At 41.8% G+C, this 24,167-nt stretch overlaps 1 protein-coding gene across 1 annotated transcript; it reads right to left on the reverse strand.

The window, feature by feature from the left end:
* Positions 1-215: 215 nt before the first annotated feature.
* Positions 216-22,584, reverse strand: LOC139659396 (doublesex- and mab-3-related transcription factor 1Y-like; the record flags this gene model as incomplete). Its single annotated transcript, XM_071537648.1, has 3 exons — positions 216-373; positions 15,222-15,393; positions 22,418-22,584. Coding segments are annotated over 3 exons (497 nt in total), but the record flags the coding sequence as incomplete, so codon positions are not given.
* Positions 22,585-24,167: the final 1,583 nt, after the last annotated feature.

Raw genomic sequence — 24,167 nt, forward strand, 5'->3', positions numbered from 1 at the left:
CAGTGAATGAAATGACCCACTGAGACGGCAACCGGCGACCGAACTTTAGCTCTTCGTGTCTCCTGCACAGAAACATCAGAGAAATCTGCAGCAACAGCAAACTACAAAATTGTTTTGCAAGAACGTCAACTTTTTTTGCTCAACTGATCACACAATGATTTTATCACAGAATAAATCTCGTACGCATCCGTCTGCTATCCCTCCCCGCAGATCCTTCACTTGGCCGCCCCGTCGATGATGGAGTTGACGGTGAAGTTGGCCGACTCGGCGCCGGCCTCGCACTCCGCCTTGCCATCGGAGCTGACCAGGGAGTTGATGGACAGGTAGGCCATGGTGGAGTCGTGGCCGCCAGCGCCGCCACCGGGCAGGAAGGCTGCAGGAAACAAGACAGACAGAGTCCTGATGGCAGATCCACATGAGAAGAGCACTGAGGAGGCAGGCAACGAGGAGGGCAGCTGTCTCAGACTAGGAATGCACTCATGGCTCTTTTTCACCACTAAGTGTATTGATCTGATCCATTATTTTACTCCACTACAGTCTGTTTTCTTTGGTCCAAACTGTAGTGGAAAAGTTGACTTTGTTGCATTTTTGTATTTGGTTCATTTAGGTTAACACTGCCAAATTACAAGCAAACATGGGCTTGTAAACAAAAGTCACATGACTCACAACTAGCTTGTTTATTGGACAGAGTTTTGGTGACCTGTCATCCTGCAAGGGACTTTAGCTAAGAATGATGGACTGCGCTCCTTGCTGTAATTCACCTTTTCTGTTGTTCATACCAGTTAAGAACACATGAAGAGACAGCTGAATATGAGCATCAGTCCAGACTTCATTTTGTTATGCTAGGCTTTCCAAGCATGAGGAACTGCTGACTATCGGATGTCATCAAAGGTCTTCTTATACCCATAAACCCGTGTTGGGGTTGTTTCCTGTAGTTGGTTTGAATTAAGTTCTCACCCCTAACAGACCGCACCACAGTTCTCTTGTTAGAGGACTGAGACTTTTTATTTTATTTCTATTTTACTATTTTCAGAAGTCTCGGTGCCGTGATTTGGTGCCACATGAGTTTGATTGGCACTGTTCTCACCTGGACAAATGAATCAAAATGAATCAATCATCCCGAGGATTTGGGAACATTGTGCAAAACAAGTAGTTGAGGTATAATACATTTCTCCATGACAGAGATAAGGCATCCTGCTAAGAAAGGCAGGAAATCAGACGGTAGCAAAGAAAGACAAAAGATTTATGTGGACAAGTATCAGAATATGAATGATAGAAAGACTTAGAGTTACTCTGAATGGAGGCATCATTGTGACCTGGCCTGGTATTTTTATGCAGTGAAGACACTACTACTATAGATACTACACATATTTTTGGGTTTTCCATTGGAATACTTCTTGATGGTGTAACTTTCAGTCACCCATGTGAGATCAACATCCCTACCAGCGACGTGTTTGGGTACCTTACCACTTCTAATGTACCTTTACCGAACTGAATTATGCAAAAAAAAAAACATAATGGAAAAACACAGCATGCTGTCCCAGTGTGAACAGTATGCTTATGCACTGGAAAACAACAGATAGACCTCAAGTCTCTCGCAGGTATCGGGGCTACAAATCTTTTTCTTGGATACTCCTCAAAGTCATTAATATGATAAATTAATATTGCCTCGTGTTCTAGGATAGGTACAGAGTACAGCAGCACGCATAAAATAAAAACGTCTACGTAAGGCGAGTAAATAAAAAGGGAGAAGAGAAATACTATTGTGAGACAGATAAACCAGGAGAGTCATATCCAATACATCAGCGCTCCAAAATGAATGGGCCTCTCTGTTAGTGCTGTATTCATCTGATTCTGACCCACAATATAAAATTATTCTTACCAAAGCACGGGATTTATAGCAGATTGAGTCGCCCGGCATTCTTGTTTTCAAAAGGGAAGACAGTAAACACAAAAATGAAAGCGTGAAAGCTCTTTTACAGTAAACGTGAGAGAGAGCTATGTGCGCCCAGCCATTTTAACACTCATTCTCCAGGTACAGCAGATAGAAACTAATAACACTGTGCTGCTGCCAAGCTATAAGACCGCTCAGGGGGTTCATCTGTTTGAATAGTGATTCTTGAAAGAAAATGTAGTTTTTGAATTCCTGGAAAATAACATTACTCCAGGTTTTATTTTTCATGCAATTAGTATATTTTGGCTAATTGATTGATAAGAATTGTAAGCTTTGTTTCCTAGAGTTAAAGATCTAAAGCACTTAGGGAAACACCACTCATTTTAAGTTTATGGATGTCATTCCTATATTTTTCAACACTGGATGTAGGACACTGGCTTTGGGAGAGTTCATGTTCAAAAATATTTCTTGGATTGTCTTAAAACCATGGGACTAAAATGAATTCTTCAACCTGATGGCATTTCCCCTTTGAATAACAGTAGGGTTTATTACATGCCCCTGTAACAAGACACTCAATGTATCATCTGAAGGTTTTATATTGCAAAGCTGCATTTTACTGACCTTATTTTCAGTACATATGCTACAACACAGGACAGTAGACTAATTAAACTACTCTTTCTGGACTTTCGTGACATTTTTTTTAATCCTAGTATCCTCATTTAAAACTATCCATCTACATGACATAAAGCACTGAAGAACTAACCAATGGAATAACAATCTAGATTTAAAATTTTAGTACTCAGATATTTTTTATTCCACTGTTATTTCACTGTTGTTTACTCCTTCTAATGGCTTAACCCTAGCTGTTTGTCCAAAAACGACAGCAAAAGAGGCAGAACAGAACAAAGTTGGATCATTAGACATCAGATGGACATCTGGGTCCTGAACAGGAAAGCTGACCATTGAAAAAAATGTGGCTGCAAAGACAATAACTGAGGACATCATTTTAGAAGCTGGATCATTAGTGAAAATGTAGTTTAAGATCCATAATGTTTGCTTTCTGAGATTTTTGACCACCAAGTTCTCAGCCGACACCCAAAAATGTAAGTTTAAATGTTGAAAGGAAACCTAAGCGGCAAGTACAAACATTTCCACACATATGAACTCCAATAATCATACAGTGTCAGTGTCACACATATCTTAATGTTTCATCAGAATAGCACTTCAGTCAGGCCTACACAACGATAATTCAATTAGAGACATTAACGAGAGCCGATGTCCTGAGTTTCCCTGATGCTTCTGACTTGATTGGCTTCATTCAGGCTCGCTCGGCATGTACCGCCCTCCCTCTCTCCCTCTCTCTCCCTCCCTCTCTCTCTCTCTCTCTCCTCCTCAGCAGTGGTAGGAGGAGGGGAGAAAAAAAAAAAGAGTAATTTTTCTCCTCATTAACTTCCTGATTGGTTTCGGACTCCGATTTCTGCCCGTCTGCAGTTTGTCACCAATTCCAAACTGGCAGCCCAATCGTTAATACTAATGTTTGTGTAGCTAAGTGCACACAGGTCTTTTTTCCCAGCGGTCTACTTGTACAGCAATAATACCAAGAGGGTGGGGGGGAGAAGGGGGTCAGGGGCAGCGGCTGTGAATTAGCCAGTTCACTGTTAATTCTCTGCCTGTTCATCAGCAGCAAATCTATGATGTAATTAAAGGCTGAATGTGACGGGACGCGTTAGTTTCACTGGGGACGTTAAATCACGACACGCCGCGGCCCGCATGTTCTGACTGTCCTCTGCTCTCTCGTTTAATACAGATTAATGTCGCCGCGCTGAAACATCAGAGAGAGGCTTGTTCTCAATTAGGCCTTTCACACCCGGTAATGATATGAATAGACTCCATTCGTTCTTGTCAATGATCGCTCAGATACACTCTCCAAGCAGGTTAAGTTTCAGTTAATGGTCGTCAAGAAAGGCTGTTTTCATTTGAGCAGGTGTCCTAAGATCGGACCATACTGACATAAAATGTAACCTACATAGACAGTGAATGGACCTACTGTATGTACGGTGATATGTGTAGCAGTATAGCAGCTATCAGTTGTATGTCTTGTACTGTCCTCCTGCACTGTGTGTGAGATCCTGCTGCTTTTGTAGCAGGCATGTCAGTAAGTTGTGTGAAACTAAGCTTGTGTTCACACTGTGAGAAACATGATTAACAAGTCAGCAGCAGCTCATTCATTTCCTGTAGAGCTGAGCGACAAGAGGAAACTGATGTATGGACGGCCCTCTGTCAGATGCCAAGGCTCAACTTGTCATCGGCTGTCAACAGCCAATCAGGTCCATGCTTCCGTGTTTCCCTACTGATGGGATTTTGTTTCATGAACAACAGTTCTGCCTGGCAAGAGCAAAATGGATGAGAAGTTGATTCCAGCCGTTCAAAGCTTCCCTCTACCATTGGGGTCGATGGTAAGCTCTGAAGTCATTTTCTTGAGTTTTTGATGTTTATATATGTTAATGCTACCTAATTAGAGCTTGCTAGTTTTGTTAACTCATCAACGCAACGTTATGAAAGGAAATAGCAAAACAGCAAAAATAGACAATTTGCCTGTTAAAAATTTTGTAGCTGCCGACTGCTACATAAATACAATTGGAGCCTCTGGCCCCGCCCACAATTGGTCAGAATAGAGCGACCCATCAGCCAAGTCGCTCGCCATGTGAACGCACAGTAAGTTGTCAGCAAAAATGTCACCAAGGAAAATTTCTGCAAATTTATTACACTTGGCAAATAAAGTATTTCTGATTCAGATTCTGGTTATCAAGTAGACATGCACACCTACACTGGCTAATTCTAGAAGCAAAAATCAAAATAAGCAGCCCAATATCTGATCCAAGTGCACTTATATCTAATATCTATCTATTGTGCATCTACAAAACTGTTTTGAACAAGCAAGTGTCAAAAGCTAATATCTTTTCTTATTCTTAACAGCCAACAGTTGCCACAATGAGGCTCAAATTACTGAGCTCATTCAGATTCAATAGGAGACACTTATATTTTTCTGCTGTGACAGCTCAGTGCTGTGGCTGAAATGTTACAGATAACACTGTGAAGTTAATGCCACACAGAGATAAGGTCTTTACACTGATATTTTACAGTTTATCAAAGCTCCTCTGCCATGTTCTTGGCTGTGGTGGAAGCCAGGAGATCAGACAAGAACTCGCTTGTGTAAAAGTGTAAAACGACTGTGTAACAAGAGAGACTTTACCTGCTGGGGACGTTGAAGGAGAGCTTATTCTCATAAATGAACTTTTGCCCTTTTCCCAGTCACTCAGCACTCTATATAAGATTTCCAAACTATTAAACAGTCTTTGTGTGGAATAACAAAAGGAAGCTTTTTTAACCTCCCCCTTGTCCTGTTAAGAGAGGGAGGGAGGGAGTGAATGAAGGCGCAATCATTTCTGCCGCTGCCAAGGAGGGGAACAAAAGCCCAGATGTGAGAGGAGATGGTAATTCAGTCTGATCCAGCAGGGATAAGCTCCTTCTGTGGGTCTCATACTCTACACTCATCCACCGTACACAAGGGTCATGTGGGTAGATAACACTTAAGTAAACACACACACACACGCACACACACTCACACACACGATTCTGCACCGATGTAGTGATGCCTCATGTTAAGAGAGCTTGTAAAACATCTAACAGACCCTAATGCATGAACAGTGTGTGACAATATCTGAAAACAATTAATGCTTCTTACAATTAAATCTTCCAATTAACACAATAAATCATTCAAATGTGCAGCTAATAGTGTAATAATCCCATTAACATAATACATTTCCCATGAATGTAATAAAAACATTTTTTTCATAATACTTGTAACATTATTGTGCTTTATTGCTTTAATAGGAAGGTTGAAATTTTAAGTTTTCAAAAAATATAATAACTGAACTGATATCAGTCAAATTCAATACACAACTGTCATCCATTCACACATTTGGTTATTAACTAACATAGTAAATTTAAAAAGGGATGAATGTGTATAGAAGAGGTCGCTGGTGATCCTTATGAACAGCTTACATTGCCACTCACAGTGCTTTAGCATTATATGTAAATATTTTATATATAAAACCTAATGTAATAATGATTACATTAACAGGAAAAAGTTAATGGTAGGTTACATCATTACATTAATGGGAAATTTAGTATGTTAACAGGATTATTACACCATTAGCTGCAAATTGTTATCATCTTAATGGTTTATTACATTAATGGGAAGTTATTGCATTAATATTTGTAACTAATGCTCAAACACAATGTGACATTGTTCAGTGCACAACCTGAAAGTTACCGAAAACCAATCAACTTTCTGAGTGTTTCAATGCTATCCAAGAGGACTTAGTGGAAGCTGTTATCACAGGAGCAAAAATTCAACCTTAGGAATGAAGAGTTGCCTGTCACATGACAAGGTTGCCCTGAGATGAAATGGCCCCCATTAAAATGATACGAGCTGTGTCTAAAAAAAAAAAAAAACTGTCCCTGGCCAGTTTGAGAGAGGGTCCCATGTGGAGGTCCAGGACCGGCTGAGGACGACCCTCGCAGAGACGGACGCTCCGCTCTGGGCGTCTGGCTCATCATTAGGCCAGCGGCAGGACTTAATGGTCCAGAAAACTCAGTCAAAGAGCAGACAGGCAGGCAGGCAGGCGGCTTTCAACACACCAGGCTGAGCACTGAACACTGAGCAGTGGAGTCCAGGTCACTGCAGGCCTTCATGATCAACTGCTGCTCAAATCTGATGTTTTTGGATGGCTGTTCATATCTCTTCTAGGATTTAACTCATGTCGGATGCCGATATGAACTGACAGTGATGTTGAAAAGACAAGCAGAGTAACAATAACAAAAGAAGTCATCTGTTTTTGTACCTACACTTCTCAAGCTTGTTTCCAACACATTTAAGTTAAGCACGTGCCTTTGAGTTTTGATTGAATTTAAATCTTCCCAAATACCAATCGAGGCCGATATTTGTCTTTCTGTCCCTTGTTGTGTCTCGTTGTCCTCCATGCTAACGCTGCTCAGCCAAGCTGCCATGGTGCCAAGACTATGACCGTTGTTTCAGGTGAATGATGTCAGTTTTACTCACTGTCATGGCAACGCTGACAAATTCCAAATTGAGCGCTCAAATACAAGTCGCATGCAAGGACCTGATTTTGTGCCACATATCCACGCGGTCCAGATCGGAATTGAAAAAATTTGACTCTGTGACGCTTTTTGCTCTTCATAATGATTAGGAAAAAATCAAATCTGTGTCACATGTGAATGAAAAATCAGAATTGGGACTAGGGCTAGGCAATATGGACAAAATCAAATATCACAATATTTTTTTACCAAATACCTCGATATCGATATTGCAGCAGTATTGTAGGGATGACTATTGGTGCTTTCACAAAATATTTACACAATCAGATTTTTGATAAATAATCATCAGTAATGTGGATATAATGACTAAGTGGGTAAAGGCAAATAATAGAACAGCTAGAACAGTCTGGTAAGTTCAGAAAATGACATCACTTTACTGTAATGCAGCCTTTAAAACCAGGAAAAGACAACACTTATGCCATATCACGATATTACGATATCCAAAATCTAAGACGATATCTAGTCTCATATCACGATATCGATATAATAGCCCTAATTGGGACATTTTCAGTTGCAGTGAAGTGAAGGCAGCCAGAGAGAAGTGCTCTTCTTCATGTGAGGCATGTGCCAAAACACCTAGAACCTATGACAGCCACTTTGTCACTCGACTAAAATCTGATTCGGTTCCATCCATTTTAAAGCTGATTGTGTGGTTTTTACTAAGAACAGGGTACATGCTCACCAGATACATTTTTCAAGGCTTCAGAAGTGTAACTGCCAGGAGAAGCAAATGCCACAAGTGCCGACACTGAACTGCTCCTACAGTAAGTCTGGCTGCGATGCCTGAGCTGCTGCTAATTTCAAGCCACATCAAACACCTTATTCACTGAACTAAATATAGAGTCAAATAATAGTTTTTGCATTATCATAAATTCGGCCTATTCATTCTATAGCGTGTGCAGTAAAATCTTCCACGTATTTCTCACTCTCATCTTCCAAATGGAGAGCTGTTGAGACAGTTGTTCAAAGGGATGTAGTCTTTTACACAGCCATCACCGAGGGTCAGAAAACACTTAAATCCCCATTATTGGTTTGTTGTGGAGATGCAGGGCCAACGCAGGCTGACAGAAGGCATCAGTGCCGGAGGTCAAAGGCTAATTAAGCAGAGAGGAACCTCTGCTCCTGCATTGTTAACCAATCTGTCCCCAGTGGAAATGACTGCCGGAGAGGCGTGACACGGCCCTCGTCCCTATGCTAAATCTCCATTTCGGCTACTGTGCCCCATCAACTCACAAAATGGCCTGTCAGTCTATCGTCGGGCCTTTTGACGCGATCCGTCGAAAAGTTATGGATATACAATAATGAGCTGAGGCGGCCGATCAATATTTGCGGGACTTTTCTATCATTACATTTTAAACAAGAGATTCATTGTGAGTCGACAGGGTAAGAAAAATGCCAAAGTAAAGGACACAAGAGGAGTGAAATATATTGCTATGGAAAGGAGGACGCCTCTCGCGGTGCTAAAACTGCCAAATGTGTTTATCCAGGTCGCTCAGCTGTTTCAGAGAGCTGCCAGGGAAACATCATTTGTCAATCCGCTCTGAGCCTCCGCTGCTGCTCACAGCAATGCAAGCAAGCAAAGTGACTACAAGAGCATGATTAGATAGGAAGACACCTTGCCCAACTTTATTACACCGACTAAAATTTCAGTTTGCTGTATGCACATTATTATCAGTCAAACAACTTCCACATTATGGAGAGCGTAAAAGGAGAGGAGAGTACTGTGCATCCAGTTTATGACTGAGTGAAGCTGTATTTTACACACTGATTTCATTTCCATACAAGCCCTATGCAGTATTCATTTTGTGATTAGGTATTCATGCTGTGATTAAATGTTTTTAAATGTTAAAATAGTGCTGTGATAGTGTGATTGTTGGGATGCTGATTGGCCAGACATACAGTACATCTTAATCTGATACTTGCCTAACAAGTTAGTGTATGGTTGTTCATTTTAACAACTACTTTCTTTGCCCTCCCTCCATCACATAAAACCTGCAACTTCACAACTTTAAAAGTGTCCCTAAGAACCAAATTTCCTTTTCCTAAGATACTATAGTTGCGTCCTGGTGCCTGAAATTTATTCATTTTAAAGAATCCGAAGTTCGTAACAGTTTTGGACAGTTTCTCCCCGTGTTATGTCTCACCCAAAGATCCTTTTTCAACTATAAATACGCCGAATTACGGAAGCAAGACACTATCGAAATACCGTTTCCTTGTCACCTAATGGATTCACTGTGTAACCAGACTGTGTGGGAACACAGGACAATGGGAATATCCATGGAGGATTGCATTGTGCTACACGTATAAACAGCATAAGCTGTAATATAAGTCAGTGTTAAGCACTTTCCCTTTCTTTTCTCTTCAAGCTTCTCAAAGCTGGACAGTGTGACTGTGTGTGTGTGTGTGTGTGTGTGTGAGAGAGAGAGAGAAATAGAGAGAGAGTGGAAGAGGACATAAACCACACAGCCCCGGCCATTTAATGTCTCCACAGCCCCAGGCTGGTGTTAATGGTGGTGTTGTACAACACATTACAACGGTGCTTGTGCCCTGAGCAGACAATTACACTGGTATTTAGCCCATCCATAGCGCCGGAGGCTGGGAGGGCAGTTAGCAGGCCGGCAGGCTGGGGAACAGCTGACAGGCCGGGCAGGAGCTTTCCTCTGCTGGCTCTATCCAGGAGGATTCAATCAGCCGCAGGTTAACTGAAGCCCTCTGGGGACAATTTCTCTGCTACTGGCTCTTACTTACAGTTTGGCCCCTGTCCCTCCAGAGCATAGTAATTCCTCAGTGATTATTTCAGCCATATTGTTGTAAAACTCCAACATCTTGTCTTCTTTAAGGCATCTTTCCCTTAAAGTATGTGATGTTTTCTGAGCTAAATATGCGAGTCCTAATTGATTTTCGCAAAGAAATTACAAAATTTTGACATTACAAAATTCAAATTTTGTGGAGGGACTGCTTCTGTTACCAACAATATTGTCTCATCTTTGTCATTAATACAAAGCAAATTTTTGGCTGTTGATGTTTTCATTGTCAGCATGTTCCAGCAGATACACTTGTCTGGGGTAACATTGATGTAGTAACGGCATCAAATGATGACTTATTACTTTATTGTCTGATAAATAAAAAAGGTAGGCTATATTAACACTATTTTTAAACTAAGGGTGTTCCAGCAGCTTAGTGGGTTAAGGCAGTGATTCTCAACCTTTTTCATATCAAGGACCCCTAATTTATTCCACATTAGGGCCACGGACCCCCATTTGATGAGATTTTGTCTCTTGGACCCAAATCTGAGAATATTTTTATTGTCAGATATGATTTTGTCCAGAATTCCATGACTATCTGTATTGCAGGTAGAGAGATAACAGTGAAGCTACTCTATGATCAAAACAGTAATTCTTCTACATTCTCTAACTGTGTTAACTTCTTGTAAATGAAATAATGGTGAAGTTTAACGATTCATCAATTTGCTGGGGACCCCCTGGAACCCCCCCAAGGGCCCCTGGTGGTCCCCGGACCCCACGTTGAGAACCACTGGGTTAAGGTATTTACCATGTGCTCACACACTCTCTATACTGTATACTATCAAATAGAGCAGAAAATCCATAATAATAAACTTGAGAGTGGACTGCCAACTGTGTTAAAAAAATACCATATGAGCAATACTTGAGGTACCATAGCTTAATGACATAAAGAGTCATTTACCTGCCAGATTTAAACAGCGTTGATAGTCAAGATGAATACACTACACCATAACCTAAAACCAAGAGTCTTCTCAAAAACATCTAGCCTTTGCTTTCCTCTCCTGAGGTGAAACACCACAGTGAGCTGAGCGATGGGCTCGGCTCGGCGGTGACCAGGGAAATGAACTCTGGCTGCTACATGACATGAAACAGCACTTCCTTTTGAGAGCTCACTCCTTGGGTTAGAAGTGTGATTTGTTTTGGGTTCGATAAATCCCAAAGAGTGAGGGGCCTTTTTGACAACTCCAGCATTAGTGTGGCCACGGGCGTGTGCAGGTATAATAGTGTGTGTGTGTGTGTGTGTCAAGGGACTTCTTTAAGCCTGTGTATGTGTGTGTGTGTGTGTGAGAGAGAGTGTGTGGGCGTGCGAGCAAGTGTGAGTTTGAAGTAATTTGATCTGAAAGCAGGTAAGGCCCATTTTACATGGGAAACAAAGAAACTTATTGACATCAATCTCTCTGTCGTTTTTTTCCAGAGGAGGCGGCGGACCTGGGACGGCAGAGTTTATACGCAGTAACTCAACTTGGTGTACAGTACAGTATGGATTGAAGGGAGAAAAATCAATAGAATATCATCTAGAAAGATAGTAATGGATTTCTAACTTAATGGGCTCACACAGGTCTATCGATTAGCGGGATTAACATCTGCAATACCTCAACACTCTGATTTGCATTTAAATTACTGTACGCGCTGTGCTGACACGAATATAACAAAACAGACAAACGTATAGCCAGTGCGGCGCCGCTCGATTCTGAGGTCTGGCGCAACCCACTGACTCAGTAAAAACACTGTTTTTCACAGAAAGTGAAGGGAACGTGAAAGGAAAGCTCGAGACAGCTCGCAAACTTTGAACACTTTTGAAATTTTAAAAAGTCTAGGCAAGGGTAAAAAAAAAACAAAAAAAAAACACAACATAAACAACGACAGACTCGGCCAAAAGCTGTCTCCTGTAAGACTGAAATGGCCATAACTCATTTGGGGCAGCTCATCTGAGCGTCCCCGGGTAGATCCTAGCAAGGGAGCGGGGCGGGTGGCTGTGGAGGATCAGAGAGAGGGGCGGGGGGGGGCGGCGGAGGAGGGGGGAGGTGTAGTGTGAGGTGAGATGTTGGGAGGGCGGCGGGGTGTGGGGCGGGGTGGGAGTTTGATGGACTGCGCTGTCACCTCCCGCTCGGCGATTTACGGCGGCGGGGCTGCTGACGAGCGCGGGGCAGTAAACAGGCCGGCCGGGGGCGTATTTCACAGGGAGCTGGCTTTTATGAAGAACACCGGGACGGCTCTCCCCACAGCTCCGCCCGGCCCGCCGTGACGGATGGAGAAAGACGCATGACAAGCTTCATCATTGTTTGTAAATCTTAACTGTTCCCGCTCACTAACTCCAGAAGGCAATTTTGCGGAGACAGCGGGGCCCTGCGGAGGGGGAGGGCAGAGTGGGAGGGGGGGGGGGGGGCGGTGGGGGTGGAGGGGGAGGAGAAAGGACAGCGTGGCACTCCTGAAGGTTATTTGGATCTCTGTATTTGGCCAACTGATTAGCCCTATCCTGGGCGGGAGATAAATTTGACGGGCCGCTGTTTGGCAGCCGGCTGGAGAGGGAGGGCAGGTAGGCTCAGCGCTCGCAGATATTTCCTCCTGGTGGAGCGAGCCGGAGCCGCACGCCATGTTCAGTCAAATCGAAACAAGTCCAGCAACGAAAGGAGGAAGTTTGGCTGCTTCTTGGTTTTTCATACTGAAACGAGTCTCTCCACTTTTCAATAAAACGCAGCAATATATTCCCTCACGTTCCTTACTTTTGGCCATTTTGGAGATCTAGGAATTAAAGCTTATTCTGCTGTTGCACTGACTGTATGTCACTAAGGTCACAATAAGTACAGTATGTCACGATAAGAGCAGCTAAAAGTAAAATGTAAATGTAAAGATAAACAGGCAAATTCTCCTGAAGTACCTACTGCACCTTCTGTTAAATAAGTCCAATAACAAGCCAGACTGTAATTAGCTAGAAGCTCCAGAAAACAAAGAGAAAAGATAGCTTCCAAAGACAGAATTACCTGTTTTTATATCATTGTTTAGAATAAGTGAAGTCCAGTCTGTCACGTTCACAGCAGGACTGAATGCTATCTGCTCTGTGGATAAGATAAGGACACATGACTGAGATGGACATAATGTCAAGGCTGCTCCTTCAGCTGGTCCAAGACCTGCACACACACACACACACACACACGCAAACACACACACACACTGTTGTTTCCCAATACTTTTCAATACGTTACATCTTCGGCATAGAGTCTCTTATGAAAATCAGACTGTTCCTTTGCAGTCGTAGGGTCTGTTTTAAATCAATGGAAGCTTCCTATTAACATACCACACACATACACACACACACACACACACACATACACACACACACTGAACCTGGCAGTGGTCACAGCCAAGAAAACTTCCCCTCTCTGCTCTTTATAACAAGAGATGCTGAAACCAAATTATTTTATGGGATTGCCATTCTGTAGCTGACTCTGACCTCTGACCTCCCTATCGTTATTATTTGTATTATTATAAAAAAAAAAAAAAAAAAAGAATAGCAGCAAAGACGGCACCCATTTCTCGGTTTTGGGGAGTTGGTACCACTTTTTAGAGAAGTAATATAATTTCTGATTGTATTGTTAGTTTTAACTATTAAACTGATTTTAATGCTGTGTTTATGCTGCTTTGTGTTGTTGAGAAAGCGCTATATAAATAAAATGCATCATTATTATTATTATTCTCTGGTGTTGGAGTTGGAGTCGACACCAAACGTGGGACCACCCGCTGAGACCCGCTGAGACCCGCGGAGACCCGCTGTTGTGTTGTAATGGAGCGTGGCGGTTCACCGCAGCAGGCGGACTGGGGACCCTCACAGGAAGTGGACAGGTGAAAGTCATAAGCAAATAGAGGCAGAGGGGGGGGAGAGGTGGGGGTTGCTGGGGTTTCTGCTGCTGGTGGTGTTTGGGGGGGGCGGGGCAGGATGGGGTGGGGTGGGGTGGGGTGGGGGATGAATTCACTGAAAGAAGGATGTTGATGCTGCCCAAATAACACTCTTCCCCTATTTCGAGATTACTGATCAAACTGCTGCATTTAAAGTAATAATCCACTTTCATATAAACTAATGTCAGTTTTGCTATTCTTGCTGATTTCTATAACACAAAAGTGATTCAATCTATATCCAGTTGATGAAAGCTTTTCCATTTGCTGCTCTAAACACCCGGTGTCTGGTAGCTCTTTCGTGGGAAAAATCCTCTAGTGTGAAGCCTATGAATTTCAGCCTATGGTTGTGTATCTGTTAACATTACATTAACGATCGCAAATGAGAAATTGTTCCCAGTACGCCTACAGAGTTAAGGGTTAAACAACTGAGCACGATATTACTGATTATTGTTTCATCTTTTATAGAAATATAGAACAGAAAAGTCGACAGTAAATAAGAAGTAAAATGATCTGTAGCTCAGCAGCTTCACTTCCTAGGTAGTTAGGTCGGCCCTTTATGTCTCAACATGCTATTTTGTGTCTCATGCTTTGTTTTGTTTTCCTTGTGTTTTATTTTGTTGCATACTGTATCGCATCATTTTGTTTTGTGATTGATTGTTGATCAGTTAGATCCTGGTCGGCTCCGTGAAGTCTTTTGAAACAGGCTTGTGATGAAGGGCTATAGAAATAATAATCCTTTAATTCAACAGATACCCTGGTGCATATTTCACTCATGTCAATTCTCACAGGGTTCCCACACTCATCAAATTCTTGTTTGGTGAAATTCAAGGACTCAAAACTGCCATGTTTTGGAGTAAGACGTGACATCGGTCAAAACTAGACATCATAGAGGACTCACTTCTTACTCATGATCTTGTCAAGTCAAGAAATCCTGGTGAAATAATATATTTTAAAGCTGCTGCTGTATCAATGCAAATCTCCACAGGGTTTTCCACAGAATGTGAAGTGTTGATGCAAAGACTGGGAGAGAAATCACAAAGTTTCAAGACCATCCATTCATTTTAAAAAAAACTTTTAAGACTTCCAAAAATCCACAAACTTTCAGGGATTTTTCTAGGCCCGTGGGAACCCGGTTCCCGGTGTGGAAAATAAACAAGACGCAGCATGGCAATCGGCAGTAAATGCAACACATGCTAACGTGTAGCCGCTATCTCTTTAAGTCAGAACTAAATACAGCGTGAAGTGAAAAAGCTTTACTTTAGACTTATTTATTTTTATAAATTTTATGGCGCCCTTGACTTGAGTGCAGACCTCCCTTGGATGTACTTAACCACGCTCTTGATAAAGTCTGGATAAAACTTTATGGGGCCTGAGAAAGCGTGTGTGTGTGTGTGTGTATGCGTGAGTGTGTGTGTGTGTGTGTGTGTGTGTGTGTGGGTGTCACTCACAGACTGCCTTGGTCTCGGAGCAGTTGCTGTCCTCCAGGGTGAAGATGGGCGGGACGCAGGCGGCGGAGCCCAGGCCCTGGCTCAGGTAGGAGGCTGCTGAGTAGTAGGAATGCATGCGGTACTGAGGAGACATGTTGTGGCTCGACAGGATGCCGTCGCCATGGGGCATCTGCTTCACACGGGCAAACACACACACACACACACACAGGACATTTAACACACAAGGTCGAAGCTTTTGTCTTAATTTATTGCACAGACAACATCCAAAATATTAGAGACTCCTAAAGATCACAGGTCCAAAGCGCGACAGTCACAAATCCAAGAAAGACTCTATTTCTGGGTAGGATGTCGACATTTTCAAGTGTTGGTGCTGTCTTGTTTGGGTATTTTAAAGCTGCAATATGTAACTTTTTGATATTAAAATAATAAATCCATATGATATTTTATACATTATCCATATGTTTATTGATTTTTTTCAATAATAACAAAAAAACAATGCACAGCACAACAACACATTGCACATCTGGAGACAAGGGAAAAGGAAAAAAACAATACACATAGCACATGTGTCTATATATCAACACTGAGCGCGCACACACACACACACACACACACACACACACACACACGTAACATCAAGCATAGTCCTCGAAAGGCACTGTCAGAGTGATACGCACAAGGAATGCAAACAAACAAATACACAAAGACAACCAAAAAACGTAAAACAAAAGTTTCTCTTATTCTATGCAGTTTCTCTTATTCTATAGGGGTAATCATTGGTAAAAATGCATAAACAAACAATTACCTTGCAGGCTTTTCTGATCATTTTATACATTATCAGTGTGTGTCTGTCTGTGACCCCGTGTGTTCAGACCTAAATCACCCTGTTTGCCTGAAATTTGCTTTTCAATGATGCTGGGATGTTTTCGGGGTGAATACCATTTCCGGTGGGCGTGTCATGTGGGCGGGGTCAGCAGGGAGCGGGTTGTGGCTATCGAGGTGAGGCTAGTGGCAACAGAGAAGACAATGGCAGAAAGCAGTAAGAAAAGAAAGTGCAGCAAAGCTAAACCTGCAGCAGATATGATCCATTCAGAAACACAGCGAACATCAGTGTTGTTGGTTTTTTTTTGGGTTTTTTTTATAGCAGATTGGCTGCGTTTGCCAGTGCCGTTTCAAAGTAGACATCAAGATGAGTGACAAGTGTCCAAGGAGGGCGGGACTAACACTGCATCACCAGCCTTCTAAATGAGACAGAGCCAACATTTACTATTATTATTGGGCGAGAGGATACACTGCTAGTGTTTCTCATGTAACCTTATAAACCAATGATTTGTTTCCAAGGCATATTTAAAAAATACAAATTATTGCTGAGGTTACAGGAGTGAGTCTCAGACATTCTTCAGCAATGAAGTGTGCCTTTATTTATAAGTTAGGTGTTTTTTTTCTAATGAACTAAATGTGGACTTGATCATAGATTTGAGGAAGGGTAGGATCTGCAGATGAAAAATAAACATTCAAAATTTTCAGACCCCTGTGTAACTTATGGTTTAAGTCTGAAAAGGAATGACATGCTTTATTTATTCTGTTTTCTTTTATAAACAAAACACACGTGATAGGACAAACCCTTTGTTTACACTGCCAATAATATTGGCTCTTTACAGTGTTCAGCCTATGGTAGAATTTGCATTTGCCTAGAATATGTACATAATACCAATGGTGACAATGGTAGACTAAGAAAAAAATGCTCTGAAATTGAAATACACTGAATTTATCGCTCTCTGGGAAACCTTGATTCTTTGTGCACTCCTTGTGATTATTTTCATTTTTATTTTCATTCATTCTGAAGCACTTTCTTTCCACATTGGAAACCTTCAAATAGATTACAAACACTACCGTATCACTCCAGTCACACTGTTGTTTCCAATGCTATTTCCACAGCGGCCTATTTGTCTGTAAAGTCTGCCACAGCGGACATCTAACCTTTACAGGCCGCAGTTTAACGGCCGAATCTGACAGAAAAAAAAATATACTGTGCGAGAGAATTAGTGGTGGCTGAATTCACGGGTCCGTGGCCTGTTCTAAAAATGGACTGCAACAAGCGGCGCCGGCTTTCTCCAGTCCTCTGAAAACTTTAAAACGAGCTGTCTACTCAGCAGCAAGGCCGCCTCGCAGAGGGTTTTCAATTTCACTTTTATGGAATTTGATTTCTGTCAGCCTGTAATATGTCACCCCGTATTGTCCACACCATCAATTCCCCGACAGCTTTATAAACTGTTATTTAAGCTACACTCAGCTCTTGTATTAGGCCTTGACAAATACAATAGAGATTGGACTGGAATCTTGAAAGTGCACTAAGCTTGCGTTTTGCAGGACACACACCAAACAAAACAGTCTTGCTGGAAGTTGCTCACATAAGGAAACTTTTGTCATGTTTACATAAAAAAGTTAACCACAGTACACTGTGCTCACAGGTTGCACTACACTGTAACAAAATTGCTTAAAATTTTCCATGCAATACCATATGAATTTACAGTTATATAAAAACATACAGTGGTGTGAATACTATTTTATTCCTTAATCTTGCAGCATTAAAAGTAGCGATACACAAACCTCCAGTTGACTGTTGAGTTGAGGTTTTATAAACGCTGTCATTTAATAAACTGTTAAAATTTTACAGTTGAGAATTTGGACACTAAAAATGCAGGGAAAAACCCTCAAAGTTATTTAAATCTTTCAAAGTCTGATAAGGGTTAATATAGGATTGAAACATTAACTTTCAATAAATAAACGGGCGTATTGCAAGAGCAGTGTGCGTCAAAATACTTTAAAATGATGAACACAGTGATTATGAAACTCAGCAGGTCTTTTCCCAAAATCTGGAGAACTTAACTACCCACAGCTGTCTCCATTTTGGTATTACATAACACAATATTTACCTTTTTTCCTCTTTTTTTTAATACGCCTCTTTACAATGTGCTATTGCACGTTACAACTACCACTATACTGTTGCTGTGGTTTATACTCCTGCTACCACTGGTGAAGACAGGATTTCTGACTACATCAAAAACTGTATGAATGAATCAATGGGTCAGAAATTAGCAGTCCTGACTGAGACAGTATCTTCACATTTTTAGCCATCATGATAATGGTAATCTTGCGAGTCTTTCCATGTTCAAGCCATATGAAAGATTAAACTGTCATGATTCCAGTAATTTAATCTAGTCTGTAAACTGTGACTCTGTGTAAAGAGATGTGGCAGCCTAAAGGTTTGCTGATCATGTGACTAGAAGGCTGCAAGTTTGAATCCACACTTGGTGGATTTTGATAAGTTTTGGTTTCCCCTTTCTTCTTGCACTCATCACCAAGGCAGAAATGGCAAATCTGGTCGCATATCAACATCTTTTGGAGCGGTTTGGGCAATACTTTGTTTTGTTTTTTCTGAGACAAATTCCAAAGAGGAGTTTGTACAGGAGTGACTGGCCTGGTCTCAATCACAGATAACCTGACGATAATGATCTCTGGAGCCTGTCTTAGATGCGGCGGCGGCGTTGGGGAAATATTAGGTAAGCCAATTCACAATTTTGGCAGAAGCAACAGATTGAGCTCAAGTTGCTGGTTGCAGACAGAAAATCACTGGAAGCAAACGGGAGACGGACGAAAACCTCAATAAAGCCAGCGACATCCTTTGAGAACAGACTGTGTGAGCAACACGAACTATCACTTCTTGCCGTTGCTGAATGAATTAGTCTATAGATCTCTAATTTTCTTGATGGGAATAATTCCAGCACACACTCCTGCCCCCTCTCACCTCACCTGCTAACCTGCTGGCTCCTGGGGGGGCGTCCTTACCTCCCTGAAACAGCCTGTCCTCTTATCTGGCACCATCTCATGTCTGGCAGCTCTACGCCACCCTTATATTATCATTACCCACCTGCATGACAGCCAAGCCCCACTGAGAGTACAGCAGAGGAGAGGAGAGGAGAGGAGAGGAGGCAGATTGCCTCACACTGATAAAGACCACAGTGTTTCCCCTCGGTGTGATGTACAGCTACGGCTAAAACGATACACACGACTATTTTGACAGATACTGTGATGATCGCTATTATTAGTCTTGACGATTTGAGGAACTAAATTAGTTTACTGCACATTTTGCAGTAAAAAAAAATGAATGAATGTTTGTTTTTGCTACTCTCTTCTGCTGAATGATGTGACACGCCAACCTATATGTGATATTCATCTAGTGTAAACAACGATACATCAGGCACTTCTGGGTTCTGTTTGACCACAAACTTAAATCTGGCATAAGTCTATTCTAGGAGTAAAATGACAAAAAAAAAAGTTTATACGGATAGAAAGGCTAAAACAGACATAGCTAACATAGCTAAGTTCCTCTTAGCTACAATCTGTAATAAAAACAAGTATGTTATAACATTATTACGTTATTATTGGGCAGGTAAAGAAGACAGGTGATGTGACAGGAGAAAAGCAGCTTAAGGCTTTTTCCACCAATTTAGTCTTGATAACTATTTCAATTCAGGAAGTATAAAAAAAATCTGAACTGCTTCTTTTATTTCTAGAACATATTACAGCATTTTTCAGATTTTAACAAAGCTCTTCTATAGGTTCAAACTGTACACCTGCATTTGTGGCAGTGAAACTGGGACGGTTGCCACTATCTTAAAAAAAATGAGTATTTTATGCAAATACATAAAAGTGGTACCTAGCGCACCTGAATTTGAATAACGGTAGCACTTGGCCCTCTCAACCTGACAACTTTGCTAAAAATATCACACCCCAATCATAATTCATGGAGTAGGGATGGCTAAATTATGCTAAAGAGCGCTAACTGATTAGCATTAATGCGCTGGCTTTCTCCGTTGAGCGTTGAGGCATAGCGGTTTGTTCCTCTGCCGACAGACAATACCATTAACCTTTGCAATTCAGGCTCCGCTGTGTGCCGGCAGGTTAGCGGAGGCAGTGACCCCAAAACTAGATGTTGCTACTGGGGGTATGGAGAGGGGGGGGGTGGGGGTGGGGGGTGCGGGGTTCTGGAGACGGAGCCGGTGTAACAAACCTTCATCATAAAAATAAACCACCTCATTGGAGATCAGTGAAGAAATATAGATCTAATTTGCTTCACGCACAAGCTCATCTCATCCGACACAATATAGATACATTTAAGCATAAATCAGTGTGAATATACAGATGTGGGTGAATGAGTGTGTGTGTGTGTTGTGTGTGTGTGTGTGTGCCTCCAGATAATGTCTCACTGGTGTCTCTTAGGTTATGCTAACGATTCCCTTTCATTCATCTCTTCCAAACAAAGGAATACAGTTTTGTTAGCAGCATCACTACATCCAAAGAAAATTTACTATTTCTTTTCAGAGTTTTAGCACAAAGATCATAAATGTCGTCATAAATCCAAACGTTTCAACACACTGCCTTTTGGTGAATGATGTTTTCTTTTCACGTTCACACAGTTTAATACATTCACACCAGGCCAACCGCAGTCCTGAGCTGCGGGGGGGGTTAAGCACCTTGCTCCAGGGCACCTCAGCAGTCTGAGAGTGTTTCTGTTCACTTTCCCTGCCCAGGTTTTCCCAGCCGGATCGGGAATGTGAGCTGGCAACTTTCCAGCAACAAGCCTGCTTCTATAACCAGAGTCTTATAGGGAGGAAACAGTCAGTGGCCTCTATTGTCAAGTTGGATGAAAAGAAAAATAAAGGAGTTTGTAATGTTTTTCTGCAGATTTCAATTCAGTTTTGATATTAATATTTAATCCATTTGAAAGGTATTTATCTATCATTGTATACTCAATTTGTTTGCTCTCTTAAGCAAGAACTCAAATGGATCTTGGAGAGACAAATGATTTTGGGTTGGGTTAGGGTTAGAAAAAACATAGTAATTCAATAAATTCAATAATAAAATTTGCTGCACTGTCTAACTCTTCCAACTGTGCATCCATACAGCATCAGTTTTCCACAGGACATCAGTCCATCAACTGAGGCTTACACCCATCTGTCTCCTTTAAAGCCGAGTGCCAAGCAGAGAGGCTTCGGGTCCCATTTTTAAAAAATATTTCGTATGGCTGGTCAGGGGCCGAACTCTGAACCCTCCAGTGTGAGGACCATCGCTCTAAACATTAGGCCACTGATCTGTTAGATTATGTAATGACCAGCGATAAAAATGCCTTCAGTAAGTCTGCTGTGACAGTATTTCTGCACATGAGTAGCCATCACTCATGCAAAAGTTAGTCAAATATCCCTTTTTTGAATGAGAATAAGGATCTTCATCATAAGGATCCTGAGTATTTTGACACGATTGTAACAAGATTGAAAAATGAAAGGTGTATTTCAAAGTGCTGGCTGGATAAGTGAGCTTTTATTTAATATTGGCCACCTCTGATATGATGGAGATTCCTCTGACTGTGAAACCAGCGATGAAATGTTATTTTCTTTGCACATTTTATTTAGTGATTTAATTGTTCAATGTTTTTTTGTAAATAAAGGCCTAATGAATCCCAGAGTGTCCCCTAATGTTGAATAGGTGAAGTGGGAGTTGTTGGCCCACCTAAAAGAATTTCATTTTATTTCATTAGTCTGGATTTCAATGGAGAGTTTTAGTGTCACATAATGGTCTAAATATTGTTTCAGAGGCTTTTCAACACTGATAAGGATACAATTCTGGGTGGAAACACTGAATCCTTAGCAGTTTTTGGCATGAAAATGGAATTTTTTTTAAGATATTCAGTATCGGCAGGTTCAATACAAAAATGTCTGTATCGGCCTTCAAAAGCCCATATAGTTCGAACCCTAGCTGCAGGTCCAGTTTAAGGTAACAGGACAATGTAAGAGAGATTAGGAATTGCAGTGTAGCTTGAGGCACACACACACACACACACACACACACACACACACACACACCCGTCTCTCTCACTGTGCTCGCCCAGTGGTTTGGAACGGTGGCATAATCATCATCTCCTGAAGCGAGCCAAGTTAAACACAGATCCTGGGCGAACCAACAAGCGGGACCAGCATCAAGCATTTCCAGAACATACTTCACATTAACACAGTACTTTACTGCCGGGGGGGACGGGGGAGAACGTTTACATATCGTGTAGATACCGACACACTGCAGCGAAACACCCACCATTCAACCTGAAAATGACTTCAAACAGCGTGGTTATTTCTGGTCACCTGGTACTGCTGGTAGTTGTAGAGGTTGCCGTAGTAGGCGGGGTAGCGGGACGGCTGGTAGAAGTTGTAGTAGGGGGTCTCCAGCAGCAGGTCGGACGGCCCGTCAGTCTGAGCCCTGCCGCTGGCCGAGGGGCTGGAGGACGATGTGGAGCGACTCCCTGCACCGACTCACAGAGACAGACAGGAGACAATAAATGATCAATAAGACAAAGTCATCCATGAGTCTGACGGGGGGGAGGCTTGGTTCTGTCTTGTCCTAGTTCAGAAACGCTGAGGAAGGCCAAGGGCTGAAACGTGTGTGTTGCTGTTGCTGCTGTGCAAATTAAAGACTCAGAAACACATAATACGTGAGTGCAGACATTTTTCTATAGTTTATGTTTTTTTGAGTCGGCACTGGATAAAGTTTATGTTTTTGAGTCGAGCATGCCTATTCTCTCTGTTTCCTAAATTTAGTTTTGCCACACATTTGTTCAGTAAGCCAAGTTGTAAATATGAATATGTAAGTTTATACCTACAATAACAGAGCTATTTAGGTTTTCATTCTGCAGTGTGTCCAGTGTCTACCCATTTGCTATTGAGACAGGATCATGGTACCAAAAAACATCTAGAAGGACATAAGATATATCAGCACCAAGATGTTAATAACAGTTAATAACAAAAATAAAGAAGAAAAATGTTTCAGCAATCAACAGACTATATACAGGCCTAATAAATGCAAACTCTAAGGTTTTGCTAAGGTTTTTATTCTAGGAAAAGTAGACATTTTCCTAGACTTTGAATGTAATTGAATGAATCTGGTTATGCAGTGGTGGAAAGAGTACTAGAATGTCCTACTCAAGTAGAAGTACTGTTGCTTTGTCGATACTGAGTAGAAGTAAAAGTACTGGTGTAAAAAAAATCTACTGAAGTAAATATAAAAATCTTTTCCACGTGATTCTAAAAGGAGAGAGGACAGAGCTCAAACTAGATTCCTTTCATTGGAAAATTTGGAAATCACAAAATAAAGGTCACAAACAAACAAAAGTAAAGCCAGATTACTCTGATTGCTCACTGTGAATGGAAAAGTGAAATTACTGACTTTAAAAACTACTCAAAAGCAGTAGTTCAAGTACACAAAAAGCTACTCAATTACAGTAACATGAGTAAATGTAATTAGTTACTTCCACCCTTGTGGTTATGAGTTTGAAACTCTGCAGAGTAACAATCAGGGTTAAATGTCACCTTTTGAATAAAACAGCCTCCACCGGCTCAAACTATTGCCAACAGCACCATCTGCAGGTGACGGTGTGTTTGGTGTCAAATCACCACACAGCACACACACACCCTGCTGCCAGACCCGCCGTCACACACACACACACACACACACACACACACACACACACACACACACGGTCATACTGAAGAAATGCCAGTAAGTTCTAGCAGGACGAACACGTCCCGTCCAAATCAGCATTACTCATCATCTGTACTTTCCGTATCAACAAGGCCACATTTTTCTCAGGCGGCCCCCCCTGATCTTTTCTCCTCACGCAGCAGAGATACCGAGGGGAAAAAATAAAGAAATCTGCTGTCCGTGTTCTGCATCTTGTCATCAGTGAATCACCGAGTGCTCGACTCCTTTCCCTTGCCTCTCCTCTCTGTCGCCAAACCCAGGGACGGAAGCTCACACACACACACACACACACACACACACACACACACACACACACACACACACAGCAGAGCCACGGTGAGACCTGGGCAGCCTTGA

This window comes from Centroberyx affinis, unplaced genomic scaffold, assembly GCF_046629955.1.
Source record: "Centroberyx affinis isolate AG114_WGS23_722 - 3 ecotype Tasmania unplaced genomic scaffold, CSIRO-AGI_Caff_v1 ptg003092l_1, whole genome shotgun sequence".
Taxonomy (NCBI): domain Eukaryota; kingdom Metazoa; phylum Chordata; class Actinopteri; order Beryciformes; family Berycidae; genus Centroberyx; species Centroberyx affinis.